Source organism: Seriola aureovittata, chromosome 21 (assembly GCF_021018895.1).
Source record: "Seriola aureovittata isolate HTS-2021-v1 ecotype China chromosome 21, ASM2101889v1, whole genome shotgun sequence".
NCBI classification, from domain to species: Eukaryota; Metazoa; Chordata; class Actinopteri; order Carangiformes; family Carangidae; genus Seriola; species Seriola aureovittata.
Genome location: NC_079384.1, coordinates 20,474,492 through 20,492,496, shown reverse-complemented (window position 1 = coordinate 20,492,496; position 18,005 = coordinate 20,474,492). Strand labels below are relative to the sequence as shown.

The 18,005-nt window shown below is 41.4% G+C and overlaps 1 protein-coding gene across 3 annotated transcripts; it reads left to right on the top strand.

Annotated features, from left to right (window-relative positions):
- The first annotated feature begins 2,481 nt into the window (after window positions 1-2,481).
- csnk1db (casein kinase 1, delta b) lies at window positions 2,482-16,887 on the top strand. Of its 3 annotated transcripts, none has more exons than XM_056365744.1 (10): window positions 2,482-2,967; window positions 8,291-8,401; window positions 9,205-9,353; window positions 9,638-9,866; window positions 9,990-10,160; window positions 10,274-10,422; window positions 11,675-11,843; window positions 12,171-12,310; window positions 12,828-12,893; window positions 15,204-16,887. In XM_056365744.1, exons 1-9 carry the CDS (start codon window positions 2,892-2,894, stop codon window positions 12,876-12,878), a joined length of 1,245 nt encoding a protein of 414 aa, XP_056221719.1. In that variant the 5' UTR covers window positions 2,482-2,891; the 3' UTR covers window positions 12,879-12,893; window positions 15,204-16,887. The 3 variants fall into 3 exon arrangements, with proteins under 3 accessions (XP_056221719.1, XP_056221720.1, XP_056221718.1); XM_056365745.1 differs by having other exon boundaries at window positions 12,823-12,893; XM_056365743.1 differs by lacking the exon at window positions 12,828-12,893 and having other exon boundaries at window positions 2,483-2,967.
- Window positions 16,888-18,005: the final 1,118 nt, after the last annotated feature.

Genomic DNA, 18,005 nt, shown 5'->3' with positions numbered 1-18,005 from the left:
TCGTAGCTGTGAAAGAAGCTCAAGGCTGATTCGTTTGAGTTTGTTTCTCTGTTAACTCTCAGATAACTGAGCTTGGAGGCCTCTGCTCTGCCTTGAACAGGATCAGAATCCACATCAGTTTGGCAAGTAAGATTTTAAGCCGTTTCATGAGGTGTACGCCATCTGTTCTGTAGTAGGACACGTACATGTTGGGATATTGTTCTGATGCAGCAATAGAGACCAGTAACCCTCTAATGATTGGATTAAACCTCCTCGGCTCTGGCAGCTCCCCAGACAGCTGAGAGTACGCTTTGTCTTAAAGTGTGGGACGCCTTATGTTCACTCTTGCAATGCAAAGTGCAAAGTCTCCACAATAAGACAAACAAAACACCAAAATACTATATAAACTGTAAGTTATGCTAGGTAGCTGAAAACACTTAACTTCAGTTACAGGAGGTAAATACCACAACTGGGTGGAGTCTGTTTCAGCGTATATGGACAGAAAGGGAACGCCATGAAGAAGTCACACTCCACACCAAATGTATGGTCTGTATGTTTTAGACAGTGGGAGAAAACTATCTCTTACATCTGTTGTCAGTAAATAACTATATAATAGTCAATAGAGTACAGATTCAAATGATTATGATTGCACATTATTCAGAATTACTTTACTTAATTCCATTGCCTTACATGGCTTATTGTTGTATTTGTTTACACTGCTTAGTTTGCTATTTGTGTAAAATTGTATTTTTCTGTGCATCATAATCTAAATGATGGCCATTAGAGACTTTATTCCTTGTGTTAACTCATGAACACTACAAGCTTGTGTTTAACTGTGAAGTGGTTATCCTACGAGAAGTGAATGCAGCCTGCAGAGTCCATGCAGAGCATTGGTCTTCACGTGTGAGCCAGTTACCCAATCTGTACAACAACAGGTCTGCCATGTGAGCGGCCTCTGCTCTATGCTGACTGGCCCACAGGCAGCCAATGAGAAAAAATCTCTGCGGCCGGCCCATGTGCAGCCAATCGGAAAAATCTCAACTCAGATCAGTGGGCGTGGCTACAGAGCTGGAGCTGAACTAACTTGGATATGTGTAGGATGTCGTCCATCTGTCTGTCTGTCTATCTACTGCTTCCACTCTGACTTTAAGGTGGACAGAATTCAAGCAAATGACAAGGCGTTGGCACTTTCTACCTGATGGATGTAAAAACAAGAGCCACTTAAGCTGCCTAATATCACACCTCCCTAACCATGTACCACACTAACTGAATCATTTAGAGTCTATCATAAGTCATTTGCCACTCATTTTATTGTATGAAAATATATATTATGTAAATGAGTTTGGAGAATATTAAATGCAAAAATTCGCAGCTATACTCTCAGTTCATTGGCTGACTGTCTGATGATAAGGACATGACTCCAACTGGTCCTTTACTTCTTTGTAAGTATTTCCATACGATTTGCCTACCTTGTGTGTGCAAAGAGGAAACTTACAGTGGAGCATGGCCTACTTCACTACACGGAACCAAGGTGGATTGAAGAACTGGGTGCTAAAAGAATACAATATTATAATCTTATTTGCTTATTTTGAGGTGTGTCGACTCATTGAAACTTGAAATGGGTTCAGATCAAAATACATTCATAGGAATGGGGCTCTGATGTTTTTGCCAATCACAATACCATATTAAAAACAGACTACAGTTTGTTGTTCCATTGTCCATTTACAAAACAACAAAAATTTGTGGCTGTGTGTCTTTAATTTGGTTTGCAACTATCTTGTGCTTCACACAACACTTTGTTCAGTTCATCCTGTTTTCATTCACAATATGTGCAAAACCACACACACTAGTTGTGTACATTAATCTGAGAGCAAGCCATGATCCAAACATCTGCATACATGCTATGAGCCTCCACTGTAGTTTCATTCTTGTTTGGTTGAATCAGCCCTCCATGACACAGCAATCAACAGATCAATCACTCATGTAAGACTGAGTGTTTTTCTCACACAGTTTATGTACATGTTGCCATATTGTGCATTATACAGTTTAAATAAACAGTGAATAATAAAGAGTTATTCATATGTTAATTTGTGTTTCTTAATGTTTTAATCTTTCCAGTTGACTAGATTTACATATTATTATAACCAGATGATTAAAGAATCAGTCACAGAGTCAGTTAGGAATCACTTTTTAAACAGATTTACTGGTATTTTAATGCTAATGCTAATGCTAACACCCTCAATGAGTAAAACACAACATAAAAGTCACCAAGAAGACAAAAGCTGGAACCAGTGTTATATAGTGGCCTAATTTGCAAGCTTTAAATCATGTTATGTATATAGTCATGAAACAAAAGGGTTAAATTGTGCTGAATGGATTATTTGAGTTTTCCATGTGCATGTAACTGTACATAAATAACGTAGCAAGATTTTTTTTAATTACAGAGTTTTCTCTTCCCATTTTTCTGTTGCTAGGGGAAGTGACGTCAGCAGCAAACGGCAGCGCTCACGGTGGAGGAGAGAATCTGACACTAGAGTGAAGCTGCGCGCAGATAAGGGGCGAAGTCTCTCAGCAAAATCCGTCTCCATCCTTATGTTTTGGTCTACAATGACCCCCCAGATACGGAGAGCATAAACTACGCGTTTCACACTACCGGATGATATCGATATTATAGCTCTTCGTTCCTCAGAAAGATAAAAAAGGGATGGTGAAATTTGGATTGTTACCGAAGGAACTGGGATACTGGGGGGGAAGGGGATTGTGAATTAAGGGGGGTATAAACCGGTCAGAGAAGGTGGAGTATTTGCCGAGGTAACGTAAACAAAAGGTTAATAGCTGAACATTGAGGATAAGGCAACGGTAGTTACCAGGTTACAAACGAAGCAACAGACGTAAGGTTAGCTAACAGCGAAATGGAGCTAAGAGTGGGGAACCGATACAGACTGGGCAGAAAAATCGGAAGTGGATCTTTCGGGGACATCTATTTAGGTGAGTAAAATTTATCTTCATCATGCTTTACTAACCTAAATAAACAACATTTAATGATATTTCCCAGTCCAAATTGTATTATATTCACGTCATTCTCCTATTCATGTCATTTTACGTCACAGCTAAGCTAGCTGAGTTTTCCTTACCTCTGTCCTGCTAAAACTACTATAAGCTGTCAGCTGAAATGCTAAAGCAGGAGTAGAAGCATTGCAAGCACTGTAAAATGCAGTTAAGACTGGACAGCTAGCATTTAAATGACATTATGTTACATAAATTCAGTGAAAACAAAGTGCTGCTGGATTAAATAATTTTTAATAACACCCCCCCCCCCCGACTGTCAATTTCAGATGGTATTAAAGGTCACAGACTGAAAACTGAAACCTGTACCAATTTGCTTACAGTTAAGAAGGCTACTTCAGTGGGATATACCTGTTATGTCATTCTGACGTGGGCTCAAGTTACAACAGCTACATAGTCATCCGCTTATAGTAATTATGACAATCTGCTGCTTTGTCTGACAGTGATAACGATATCTGAAATATCTAAATTACAGCCTTAACGTTATGTTACTCTCCAGCCTGAGATAAAGTCAATTTTACAAACTCAGGTTACAGTCCTGAATCCTACACATCCCAGTTCAGAGGTATTAAGTTTATAATCTCATACTGGGATGTTCTGGCTATTGGTCTTTATTGTGTTGTTTTCATCTTGTTCCAATTCTTGGTTTTTGTAGATTTGTCACTTTTTGCACATTGTAAGATATAGTCCACCCTGCCATTTTCAGAATGATACTGGCAGATTGTCTTTGATACAGCATATATGTAGGTGAATATACAGCAACATGTAAGGCCCATGTGCTACTTAAAGAATTAATACAATTTGATGGTTGTCATTTTAGCCCAGATATGGCATGATTGTACATACTGCCACCCAACCTACCACCCATTTTTGTTTTCCAAGGTTGCTTCTTTTAGTTTCCATTACCCTATTTTATGTATGAGAAGGGTTTACTGTTGCGTAGTTATGTGAATGTGTTTGTTTTGATAAAGAGACTAGGCACACTTGTTTTTCCAGTTGATGAAGACATCAGTTGACTTTAGGGCAAAACAGCTTTTGATATAGAGGCTTACGAAACTTCTCAGGAAGTAGTTGTTTACAAGGGTTGGTTTAATGTTGCCATGGCATGATGTTGGCGGGGTTGACTCTCGAGTTCCTGGTCACAGAGCCTGTAATATGGCGACAATAATATGGTGATGTTGACGTGATCTTTCTGTTCTTTACCAAAGCCTGAATTTGCACAGGATTAATGCAATTACTGTATTATAAGTGAGCCAAGAATTTGGGGTCTATCCTGCAAGTCTAGCGGGTTTGGCGAAGCAAAATGCACCCAGCAGTTACTGGTACACAGCTACAATATGTTTGCAGAACAGTGACATCTGTAATAAGTCAGACCTGTCATTAAACCAAAGTGACAGGACATTTTTAATTACAAGCTATTAGCTTTTCACTGTATCTGTATTGATGAGTCTTAGACACCTATTGTAACTGCAGTTTCCCTACAGAAATGCTTTAGAGCTTGGACCCACACTGTGTCACCCACCACCACAAGTAAATTCTCAACCTGAGGAAGAGCTTATGTTTGTGTTGATGCTCTGGGTTGCCATTGGCGATAGCTAGTTTGGGTCTCTTTAGGCTTTGAGTGGTATCACCTTTTCTCTGTGACCAGCAGGATGTTTATCTGGACTGGACTGTGGCTCCAGGTGTTAATCTTTCTTTTTATGGCTGGTTTGTTGTTGTAAACTTTTGACAGGCTATATAATCAATGATAAATGAATAATGGTTCCTGTATAACCTCAAGATGATCTCAGTGTGGTGCTCTGTAGGCAGGTCGCCATTCCAAAATGTATATCTACTTTGGAAATCGAGTTATTACAACGTGCACAAAAGTTATTTTAGTAATGTAAATGATAGTTGGCTTTATGAGCCACATTAAGTTGCAACAGTACCATAAACTGTGACGAGAATAATTACAGTCTATGCAGATCCACCACAGAACAAGATACTAATTTGTGTGCCATCCCAAATTGAGCACTGGCCTCAGCCTGGCCATCCCTAAGAAAATTGCCTGGCCCCACCACAGCACCTGACTCATGGAGGAATTTCCATTGACTGAAATAACTTGTTAAATGCATGGATAGTGAAGATGAAATGGTTGACAGTCACTTTTTGCGGTGTGTGAGACTGAAAAGAGGTTTTGGAAATTCAAAAAAGTCAACTAACAGAGCAGACATGGTCAGCATACATGAGGGGACTTTCAGTTGTGATTGAACAAGGTGGAATGGGCTCAGTATTTTTGTAATGTGGTTTGTCAAGCCTGTGGCCACTATATCAATTGATTTCCATCCAGAAAAACTATAAAATAGCAAAATGAAGCATTTGTCTCTTTTACCTTCATGAACAACTAAAACTATTAATCATTCACTAATTGTATTGATAGAAGCTGCTTGAACATTCAGCGCTAACCTTCGGCACCTGGCAGATTTGGCTGGCTTGCTGGCTGGCTGGCTGGCTGGGTTGCTCAGAATTTGCAAAACCTTAAAATCAGAAGGTTAAACTTCACAGACCTAGAGGAACAAATCTAAAGGACAGAATCTAGGTTTGTCAGTTCTGTAGACTTACAAAGTGGTAGGATTCCAAAAGCGCTTTTCCCATCCTGTATTCCCATTTCAGATTTTTCCTTTAACAATATCATAAATGTTATTTTACGTTGAAGAAAGGGACTTAACAAACATATAGAGGCATGTTAAAGCACCCATATCTTTGTGTCTGTTAAACGCAACATGTGATGGAGAGTGAAGTTGGAGTCAGCCATGATTCCCTCACCTTGTACTTGAAACTAATGCAACTGGTTTTATGTAACCAAACCCACATGTGACTCATCAAACATGTTTGCACATGGTGGTTTTAAAAGAGCGCTTCACCAATTTAGCGTTGCGCTGTGGGGCTCCTGGTGGACTGTGTCAACGCAGCTGAACCAGAGATACTGTTTTGTTTTTTTATTATTATTATTATCACAGGCATTATTTTTCCTTGTCAAAACCTTTTGCCTACGTTATCCACAGTACAACTCAACCATTGACAGCTGACTTAGAGATTTGAATGTTATGCTAGTGGCTAAAATAGCCTCAAGCCTCTAGTCTAAAGCATGGGTGGGGAGTCAGCTAAAGAGGTCTGGTAACTTCTTCATTTTCATTCTACATCCGCAGACTTTTTATCACACCGTTTATTAAATTTCAGAGAGCTCCTTCGGACCTACAAAAGGCTTTGTACTTTGCAACTTTTTTTTTATTATATGGCATAGTACTCCCCAAGGGTTTTAAATAGACTTAAATGTGTAAGAGAGGGACCACCAGAAATAACCACTTGATTATAGCTTGTGTGCTCTGCATCACAGGCTGACTTTGTTTTCGTCTGGGCAGGTAGCTGGTGTATTGGGCTGAGAAAGTCAATCTGTGTGAACATGTTTTTGTTTCCATTAGATGTTTTCTAAAGGTTGACAGCTCTCTTTTCTTTTCCCTCCTTTCTCTCTCCCTCTCACCTCGACCAGGTTTTGCAATGTGTCTCTACTCCTTGTATCCATTGTTTCAAATTAAAGGGTCTTCTACAGAGTTGTGTAATTATGACTTCATGACATTGTAGTGGCGCCAATATTGCATTAAGCAGAAACAAAGATCTGTTATGGTAAAGGTCCATTATAGTTGTAATCAAACATGACACCTACAGAGATAGCAGAAGTAATGTCTTCAGTCTAAAAAATGAAACAAAACATTATCAATATTTCACAGCGACGATACAGAAAGAAGTAAAAGCAGTCGATTGCTATATTTGAGAAGCTGGAACCAGTAAATGTTAACTATTTTTGCTGGATAAATAACTCAAATGATCAATCAGTTATCATAGTTGTCAGATAATTTTCTGAGAAATGATGAATATGCAAATAATCTCAGCACTAGTGTACATCTCAGTTGCCAGATTAGAGGGTACACCTCGCTAAAACTACTACAATCTAATCCACAAATTTTTTTCCCAATTTTGTATCAGCCCAGTCCCAGTAGTAGCAGTCACACATTTACCTTTTCATGTGTATCCTAAAGCTGGGTTCTACTGATTTGAAACCACACACTTAAGGTTCGCCTCAAAAGCCAGGATGTTACACAGCATGTTGAGGTTCTGAAATACGCATGGATGTACGGCGTGTGACGTATAACATATGTGTCCAAGCATACCAGTGTTAAGTTCAAAACAACAGTGGTGGGTAAAATGAGTGTGGAGGTGCTGTTACTGATCAAAAGCTGCTGTGCATCATATACAGTTTTGGTTCCTGTTTGCTGCTGACTTTTTCTTCAGACATTTTTTAAATTCCCTGGTGGCGGGTCACATACTTCCCGTCCGTTCCGTGCACCATGGCAGCCGTGACTAGGGAAATTCATGTCGGGAAATACTTTGGTAAAAAAAGACGACAATAACGTGCAGTTCAAGATATTTGGCGTTAAACTTGCATATCATGTTCTCCGACAGCCAAAGAGTAGGCTTGGTCGGGAGGTCTGTGTCCGACTGGAAACGCAAGCTTAACATTCTGCTTGTGTTTCCAGTTGGACACAGACCTCTCGTATTTCTTTTTTTTACGGTAAAAAAAAATATATACATATATATAATTTTCGAGTAACTGAATACTCGATCATAAGGTAATGAGAGTACTCGAATATTGAATTACTGAAAATGCCCATCCCTAGTCACTAACTCCAGCGTCAGCATAATGGTGGAACAACAGATCACTGTCATACCTTTTAGACTGAACAGCGAGGTGGAATAAAGGCACAACATTCCTGCCTTTGAAGAGGAAGTATTAAAAGGGCTATAGTCACCTATCTCTGTTTTCTGTTTGAAGTAGATTATGATCATGGAAAAAGTTTAAATTCTCAATATTCAAACTTTGCTTTATACATTTTTATGTTGTACTACTTCACACAAGTTTGGACTGTGAGAGAGAAATAAACTCAATATAATTTATGGCACTCTATATTAGCAGATATTAGATATATAGAAAATTTGGAGTTTGGTTTAGTAGCAAGCTGATAGAAATCTGTCAGGTTACATTTTTAATGAGAAACAATTGATGATGTCTGAGCAGTGTATGTTTCAGGACTTAGCTGGATAAGATTTAAGATATCTGTATGTGTATGTTGGTAAGTGTGTTTTTATGTAATTTTAGTTCACAGATCCTTTAAAATCACCATGTGTATTTCCATTTGTCCTTTTCCAGGCACAGATATTTCAGTGGGTGAGGAGGTTGCAATTAAGCTGGAATGTGTGAAGACCAAACACCCCCAGCTCCACATCGAGAGCAAGATCTACAAGATGATGCAAGGAGGAGGTGACGTATCAGCTCACATGCTGAAATCCTCATCTCTCATTGGGCTTCTGTTCTGTTTCCACCCACACCCCCCTCTGTCTGTCCATCAGGTTTATTTACCCCTCTTTTCATACTTCACATGATCTGTTTTTCCTGCCCTCTAATCTCCTTCCTTGCTGTCCTCTTCCTCATTGATTCACTCCCTTTACTTCCATCCACCCCTTCACTTCCATCCACCCTTGTTTGCCTCCTCCATGTTAATCTGATGCATACATGACTTCAGCAGCTTGCGATCCAAAAGTCACCAAAAAACACTGAAGATGAGGGACTGACTTTCTGGGATCCTGAATCCATGCATCCCCATGTCATTTGAGGACAAATAATGGGTGTATCCACAGCTGAGGGTTAAAGTTAAAGTTTTTTACCAGTTGTGTAAATGTTAATATTGGGTAAACTGTAATAATTGTAGCCTCTTTTTCTACATAATTCTTCTATGTAGGCTCCGTTGTTAGCACTATCACCTTATAGCAAAGCATGTTTGCCCCCTGTCACCCTGAATAGAAGGAGCGGGACAGAAAATGGTAACAGTGCAGACAAAATATGCAAAGAATGTGCTGTCACAAGTTGCAACCCATACACACTGTCGAATGCCTGGTATCTTCCCTGGTGATGCTGCTGCAGCCAGTTTCACTTCTCACTTGTTTTAGGGGGTTTTTTTTTTTTTTTTTTTTACCTTTTGCCTCATATGTCATCAGGAGATGTTCTTTAGACCACATTTTTGTGTACCTTCCATTGTAATTGCCTTTGCTCCCGTGTTTCTGCAGTGGGCATTCCAACAATAAAGTGGTGTGGAGCAGAAGGTGACTACAATGTGATGGTGATGGAGCTGCTGGGGCCCAGCCTGGAGGATCTCTTCAACTTCTGCTCTCGCAAGTTCAGCCTCAAGACGGTCCTGTTGCTGGCCGACCAAATGGTGAGACTTCACACACACTCTTTACCTACTGTCTACTGCTGGAGTGGATCCCAAAGCCTCCTTTCAGATTGTACAATGAGAGCAGAAAGGGCTTGAGTAGCCCCTGTTGAAGACAGGAATGTTTGGCCTTTATAGCGAAGAAGAAACTTCATGGAATATCTGAAAAATTATGAAGGATTTAATAACATTTAATTAACATCATAGGCATCAAGTTTAGTCGTTTAACTCATTAATCTGCTCTTCCCTAGTGACCTAGTTTGTCTTTTTGTTCTTCTCATCCACAGATCAGTCGCATTGAGTACATTCACTCCAAGAACTTCATCCACAGAGATGTGAAGCCTGATAACTTCCTGATGGGACTCGGCAAAAAGGGCAACCTAGTCTACATCATTGACTTTGGCCTGGCAAAAAAGTATCGTGATGCTCGCACACACCAGCACATCCCCTACCGCGAGAACAAGAACCTGACTGGCACTGCACGCTACGCCTCCATCAACACACATCTCGGGATTGGTACAGTAGACCTGTTTGACTTGAACACGTTGTTAGACACTGAATTTGAAGATGGAATTTTTTCTGTGACCAATTGTTCCACCTCTCTTCAACCTTCTCCTTGTCTGTTGTCTCCCTCTACAGAGCAGTCAAGGCGTGATGACCTGGAGTCCTTGGGCTATGTTCTCATGTACTTTAATCTGGGCTCGCTGCCTTGGCAAGGCCTCAAGGCCGCTACCAAGAGGCAGAAGTATGAACGCATCAGTGAGAAGAAAATGTCCACCCCCATTGAGGTGCTTTGCAAGGGCTATCCCTGTGAGTTTCACTTCTTTTAGGTTTTATGTAAAACTATTCTAAAATGATTTCATTATGACCCATATTGGTCAATATCCATCTGCTGAGAAATGTATCTTCCCTCTCTGTCACAGCTGAGTTTGCGACCTACCTGAATTTCTGTCGCTCCCTGCGCTTCGATGACAAGCCGGACTATTCGTACCTACGGCAGCTCTTCAGGAACCTGTTTCACAGACAGGGCTTCTCTTATGACTATGTGTTTGACTGGAACATGCTTAAGTTTGTGAGTACTTATCATAATGTCTGAACTGTATGCAGTTGAAATGTCAGCCACAGTAGCAAAAGGCATAGCTGATATTTTTAGATTAAAATGATTTTGCCTTTATTTTGGCATCTGATCATTTTCATATTGTATTCATGTCATCTTCATTTTCCTGCAAGCTTTAATTTTTGTTGTGGTGGAAGAACCTTTGCTGTTGAGTAAACATCATGCTTCCATATAATAATATAATGACTGTCATGTCAGACTGATACCAGGTATAAATGAATAAGCCTCCTTATTAATCGTGGTCATGAACTTAATTATAAGTCTCATATTTCTTTTTTAGCTATGATAGCAACAAGGCTCTGGGGATGTCAGTCAGTTGTTCCACTGCTTAAACCCACACTAAAATATCTTAACTAGGGGCGTTGTGTAGCGTAGTGGTTTAAGCAGGCGCCCCATGTGAAGAGGCTACAGTCCTCGCTGCAGTCGGCCCCGGTTCGAATCCCGCATCGGACGGCCTTTCACTGCATGTCATTCCCCCTCTCTCTGCCTCCCCGTTTCCTGTCACTCTCCACTGTGCTGTCCATTAAAGGCATAAAAGCCCCAAAAAATATACTTTAAAATATCTTAACTATTTGAATCTTGGTATAAATATTTATGTTGACCGGTAGATGAATCCTACTTATCTTGGTGAACCCTGGCTTTACTTGTGGATCCACCAGCATGTCAAAATTTTCACTTCTCCTGTATAAAATCTCAACATCCACCAGATTGGCACAAATTTTGATACAGATATTGGAGATGCCCAGGCATCGTATTTAGGGATGCACCTATTGATCGCCAGCAAAAATACGTGATCGGTAGATAGGAATTAATGCTTCTAGTCACCAATCACCTTTGGTTAATACTCTTAAAAAAAAAAAAAGTGATTGCGGCATCCCTAATCGTATCCTACTGACTTGACGATTTATGATTGATTAATGATCATGATGTGACATTTCTTCCTTAGGATTAATTGTAACAACTTCTGTTATCCTCTGACATTTTTTCTAGCACCATCATAAGGTCAAATTTTACAACAACAAACATTACACCTCTTTAACATCAGCAAGTTAGTTTTCTCATTGTATGGTAACATGTTGACATTAGCATTTAGCTCAAAGCACTGCTGTTCCAAATACAGCCTAACAGAGCTCAAGCATGGCTCGAGACTCTTAGTCTTTTGCTATCAGTCGTGTTTTTGTTGATTGCTTGGTCTTGTTGTTGACAGGGAGCCAACCGTGCAGCAGAGGAAGCAGAGAGAGAGCGCCGTGACCGGGAGGACAGGCTGAGGCACGGCAGGAACCCAGGGGCCAGAGGAATACCTGCCGTATCAGGAAGACCAAGAGGAACCCAGGATGGTGCCCCACCTACCCCGCTAACACCCACCTCACACACAGGTCAGTTCACTCCCTCAGTAGGCGATACTGATACAGATGCTGTAAAACCATTTGTTTAGTGCAAAGGGTTTTGAGTAAAATTGTGGACACAAGTTACGCTAGGTGTTCAGTCATTGATGATGACACCACCAAGTTTCCTGATTTCAGTTATCATTTTGTACCGTATTTAAATATAGTTGATGCAAAATAAATGTTTTGTTGTCTTTACACAAACTCAGACACATGAGTCAAAAAGAGTAGCCAGACATATTTGTGTAGAACCTGATGAAAATACAGAAGTATTAATGAATTTTATCATCATATCAATCCTGTGTCTCTGATCTCCAGCAAACACGTCTCCTCGACAAGTGTCTGGTATGGAGCGTGAACGAAAGGTCAGCATGCGACTGCACCGCGGCGCTCCCGTCAACGTGTCATCCTCAGACCTAACGGGACGGCAGGACACCTCCCGCATGTCCACCTCACAGGTACAAGACACCTCTGAGATAAAACATCTACTTTCATCAGACTGTGTCACCAAACCCACTAGCATGGGTAGAAAGAAGAAGCTGTACTATACTATAGATAATTCCACTTCACCCCAGACTAGGCTTTCAGTACAAGCTCTCCCCTAAATACACAGGAGGCTTTATAGTAACCATTAGAGGTGGAATTACATTTTAAAGTTCATTAAACTTCGTGGAAGTCTGCATCCTACTGCTTCGTAAGATCATTAGTCATTAGTCTGATTAGAGTGATTCTCCTGAAGTTTTTGTCAACATGATTTACAGACTGATGTGTAGTGCTTCACACAGGACCCAGATCCAGAGCAGAAAGAAGAAAGTCTCTGTAATTCAGCTGTTACAGCACATCAGCCTCATGTCTCCTGTTAGAGAGCAGTGCTGCTGTTCAGCCAGATTTCTCCAGTTGTGTGGTTGGTGCAGCATGTGGGTTCTGACTTGACATATTGGGCCTTCTCTCTCCCTTCCCCGAACCTCAGAATAGCATTCCCTACGAGCATCACGCCAAGTAGACGCTCGCCACGTCCTTGTGTGACGGCGGCAACACTGGGTGAGTCCCGTCCCTAAAGCACCAGGGATGCATGGATCCGAACTCCAGTTCTACAGTGGGCTCGTGTTCAGTCCCGGTTCCAGGGTGTTTTGCTTCCAGCCTAGTTTCTGCTTCATCAAATTCTCCTAAAAGAGAAGGGACACAAGAAGAAAACATGTGGTGGGCACGACATTAGATTGGCAGCATTTAGAGGTAGTTTTACCTGGAATCGGGGATGAACACTACAGCAGATGTGAGTCCGTCTCCAGTGAGCTTCACATCCAGTTTGTGAATGAGACTTAGCTTGATTGGCCAGTTATTGGTGTCATAACACGGAACCATCACAGCTAGTAGATAGTAAATCTACTTAGCTGTTAATTATATCAAGTCTAAGTCTCACTGAACAATCAGATACTGACTTATACTACTGATACTATCTGAGCATGAGAGTGCAGTCCTCTTGAGAACTGGAGTGGATAATGCATTGCAGTGCATCAGAGCCTAAGAATGTAACTCCCTCATTGCCTACTCAGGGTGACATGGTGCCCCTTTAATCAGCTCTGCGCCTGTGGCTTGTTGCTTGCAGTGTTGGTTTGATGCCTGAGGCCACATCGATCAGATGGCGGGCCGTCAGCTGTAGCACCCAAAGGAATTTCACCCACCCTTACCTACACCCACACCTCCAACCTTGCTTGATGCAGTTCCCGTGTTACTTCACCCTCAGACTCCTGCCTCTGGTCTTCCACACTAAACACTTGCATGATATGAAGTTACTCGTTTGCAAGTCAGCATTGAGCTTTCTTATGGCTGTGGCTGAGAGCATGTCATCAGTTCAGACAGGGAGGGCTTTTAGGAGGGGGGCAATAAAGTCAGTCTAAGATCAGTCTAATCAGTCCATGTTCTATGTCTTTTGATAACAGGATTCTCTCAAAGATTCAGTGTGTTTGCACAGATTGTGTTTTCTTTGCTGTGCTGCAGAGGTTTACATTCTGCTAGCTGCATTTACTGTAGGTTTGTTGCTGGAACAAAACACTGGCAATAAGCTGACTCACGACTACTAGGACAAAGATACCCAGCTGATAAGTAAAACCCAGAACACTGAAGCTTCATATAGGTGTTTTACACCACAGGAACTTAACAACCCATAACTTAAGGTGTAGCCAATGTCACATTTTGGTTTCTGCTGTACTTGGGAGTGAGTTGTGGAGCCTTAATTTCACTGCCCTGGACGTGCTACTAAATTCATGGTCCAGGTATGTGGGAACAAATGCTGTTAACTGCTGGTTAGCAAAATGGCAAACGCAACAATCAGTTATGCAGGAAATGCACTAATGTTGAAATGTTGCATGAATTTGAAACCAACATTACCTCACTGTTACTATTAACATAACGTACTTCCTCACACTGCACAAACAAGGCAGAATGTAGAACCTGGACTTTTTGGGTTCTTACAGATTCTGGGTTACTAAGATTCTGTTGTGGAAAACAGCTAATGGTGGCTTCAGCTGAACCTAAGAATCGAACTCATGAACTCATTCACTTCCAGTCACTCTGCATAGGATTTCTTCACAGCCAGTAACTGAATAGAGGAATAATAACAGCTGCCAGTGTTTCCGTCAGCCTGTGACATGTCAGTATTGTTTGCAGATTATCTCGAAGTTTTGCTTACAGCTTTGTTATTGTTCAGACTAGCTGACTTGAACAGTGGTAATGTTAATGTACTTGGGATTGGCTTCATCAAACATCAGTCGAACTGTGGAAACCACAGCAGTTTCTGAACCGCCATCTTTGCTGTTCTGCAGTATGCATCACTGGCTAAATCGCTACGCCATGTTTATCATGTGCCTGCAGCTGCTTCACAGCTCCGCCACTAATCATTGTACTCTTTGACTTCCTTTATTCAGTTTTATAATTTTACACATCCTTGCTTATTTCCTGCCTGATGCTGAAAGCCTTCTGACAGCTTGTTCCCTTCGTAGCATTGTTAAAGTACTTTGTATATCAAGTTGTATGAATCTATCCAAAGTCAAATATTGGGACAGGACCAATCAGCCATCTCTAGTTACAACCATGCAGGTGTTTCCACAGTTTAGAAATAATGTAGTTTTTTGATAATGTAGCTTATGGGGTGAACATGAATAATGTGTTTTTGGTGGCTTGTAAATGCCTGTAGACAAATAAAAGGGCTCTATGTCTGTACATGTTTATGCAGAAGCAGTGACAGTGCAGGGAAGCATGCATGTGAAGCTCAATGCACCCAGTGATGTAGATGAGGTATGGGGTTGTTGCTTTTTTTTGACCTCCCTGCTTCCTGTCCTGTGTTTCCTCCAGATGGTGTCCGGTGCGCTGCCTGCTGGTCTCCATCTTCTAGCTCCTCGATGAGCCCCCCCCACAATGCAACCTGGCAGACCAAGCCCTGTTCACTCAGAAGCAATCTGACATACTAATACTACCACCACCACCACCACTATTAATTACTTCTACTACAGTTACCATTGGAAGCCAGCTTCTGACTCAGCACAAACTGCTTTGACTGACAGCTCTCAGTACCGTTGCCTCCTTCAGAATCTCCCAAGCCCCCCTCCGTCTCCCCCATTCTCCTCCCCTTTCTGTGTGTTGGTCTGACCTTGGAAAACATTAAAGCATGTTGGACCTCAGGACTGGTCTGTCCACTTTTTCAGGAGACATTTGCACAATCCTCTGCACTGCCCCCACCTCCACCTCTACCACCAGATTCTGAATGGGCAGTGGTTTGTCCAGGGAAAACATGGTAACCCCGCGTCTTTTCTAGGACACAGACTGATGATACAACAGTTAGCGCCACTGGCTTCTCCTCCTTCTGTGGGAGAGTAATTCTTCTTCTTCTTCTTCTTCTTCTTCTTCTTCTTTTTTTTTTTTTTGAAACCCTACATTTCCATTGTCAATGATTGCTAGTTCATACCTGATCAGAAACAGCTCTTCTCTCTTTTTTGCAGTACGGTGTATCAAGCTGAACCAGCAGCTCTTCATTTTATATATGTATGGGTAGTTTTCGGCGTGTGATGCTTTTCATTGGTATTTGCAGTTTTCATTCTCTCCCTCCTACCAACCACTTTCCCCCGTTTTTAATAATTCCCACCACTGACGGCTCTCTTCAGTAACTCTATAGCCATTTGTATTAAATAAAAAGAAACTACTTCTTTGCATGTTTAGAGGTAAAGCCTTCAGAGTCAGATGTGGAGGCTTGAGTGCTAGTTGATCCCATGAACATACCAAAAATATGCTTTGGTATATTGGTTGCAGGAGGTTGTGTATTCACCCATTAGTTGGCAAGATGTTGTCTGTTCACCTCCCAGGCTCTGGTGTACTGTCCAGTAAAGCCCTGCTCCCTTTTCTAGTGCTCTATACATAACTGTAGGGGGCGAGGGCGTCATCTGACGTATTACACTAGATCTCCACTCACTGTGTACAGATAAACATTCTCATTTTTCTTATTTGTATTATTTTGAAGCTGTGAAGTACTTGTAATACTGGCGTGTAAATGATTTCTCATGTCTTTGTTTTCACTGACCTGTGAGGACGGCTCTGAACACAGCCACTGCTCTGGCTGTGAGAGGCTCAGTGATCCTGCACCAGTGTTGCAAACTGCGGCATTTCCATGGGCATTGTGAATCCCCTTAAACAAACAATTACTGAAATTATTCTCCATGGAGAACGTGGAGAGGAGAGCTGACCTTCATCCTCCCACAGGCTTCTCCAGCAGCAGCGGCAGCGTCCTGGGGGGTTTTTATATTCGGCTCGACTCGTGTGACGCTCCTCGGCTGTGACGAACACCCTCTGTCACATCTGTCAGATCGGCCCGTCGTAATTCATCCTCGCTGCTGCTCAGTCTGTAGTTTTTGATTTCTGATCCTCGATCCCTTCGGTCAGCCACTATACACCTGTTGAATTATGTAAGCGACCAGATCAGCAAGATTTACTTTTCTCATTTATATTTGTTTGTGTACTTACACTGTAAATAAATGAATTACTTGTACGGTGTGGTGTCATGACTTTATAGATGCTGTGAATGAATCAGTTTGTCTCAGAGACCAACAGGGGGTGTTACAGGAGAACTTTTAAGGCTGCAACAAATATAGAAGACCTTTGCACATATGCAATTACACAGCAGGTGGGACTCTGATCATCGGAGGAATTCAGTCCAGTCAGAAAGTGCAGTTAAGCTAATTATCTGAGTTCTTTCTCCACTGAAAATATCTTTGTGAAAACGGCTCAGAAACAAAGCTGGGTCAGTGCAGGTGTGTGTGTGTGTGTGTTACATTTCTTCACCCAAGCAAGTTGTGGGTGCTTCTTAGTGTCGGTGTGTTGAACACTATATCCAGATACAGATACACAGGAGCATGCGTATCACAGCGTCTGAGGCCTCTACTCTTAAGTGGGATTTGAAGTTATCAAGGTAACTTCAGGTTTAAGTCTGGGTTTTCAGTCCTACAACAATTAGCTTGTTACCGGACTAAATCACTATGGTAACTGACGCTGAACTCCTAACCTACTCTGGAGCAGGTTAACTTTCAAGGATCAGATCACAACCTGTCGACAGCCAAACTACTGAAAAATCAGATACCTGGGAAAACTGAGTCATCATTCCTACAGGATCCTGACGGACAAAAGAGTTTATAATAAAGTGATAAACAGTAACAAGCAGTAGAGTCTTTCCATGTGTCAACAAACAGGAGAGTTTATCACTAAATAACTAATAATGACTGTTAGAGCTTAATTTGACCTGAACACAGATTCTTTAATCTGGCAGGATTCCTGACAGTGATGAAGCTTTTACTCTCCTCTTCATCACTGCAGCTCAGAATAACACAACAAGAAAGAAACACTGAACCAACAATGACCCACACTTAACACTCCCATCATTATAAATGAACATTTCAGTCAGTCTGACTCATCAGACATCAACTACTTCTCTCCTCTTTTCTTTCTCTCCTCTTTTCTTTCTCTCCTCTTTTCTTTCTCTCCTCTCTGCAGCAGAAACAGTCTGACATTAGCTTTAGCTGTTTTATCTGCTTCACATGAACAGTGTGTTCAGAACAGTGTGTTCATTATCAGACTGAAGAGAAAAAATACTGTATCCTTAATCTGGCTTTA

Excerpts from the sequence above, each read along its gene's own strand:
- csnk1db (XM_056365744.1), top strand. The coding sequence starts at position 2,892 with ATGGAGCTAAGAGTGGGGAACCGATACAGACTGGGCAGAAAAATCGGA. Across the intron at positions 10,161-10,273 it reads GCTTTGCAAGGGCTATCCCT|CTGAGTTTGCGACCTACCTG; the intron begins GTGAGTTTCACT and ends TCTCTGTCACAG. Across the intron at positions 11,844-12,170 it reads AACACCCACCTCACACACAG|CAAACACGTCTCCTCGACAA; the intron begins GTCAGTTCACTC and ends TCTGATCTCCAG.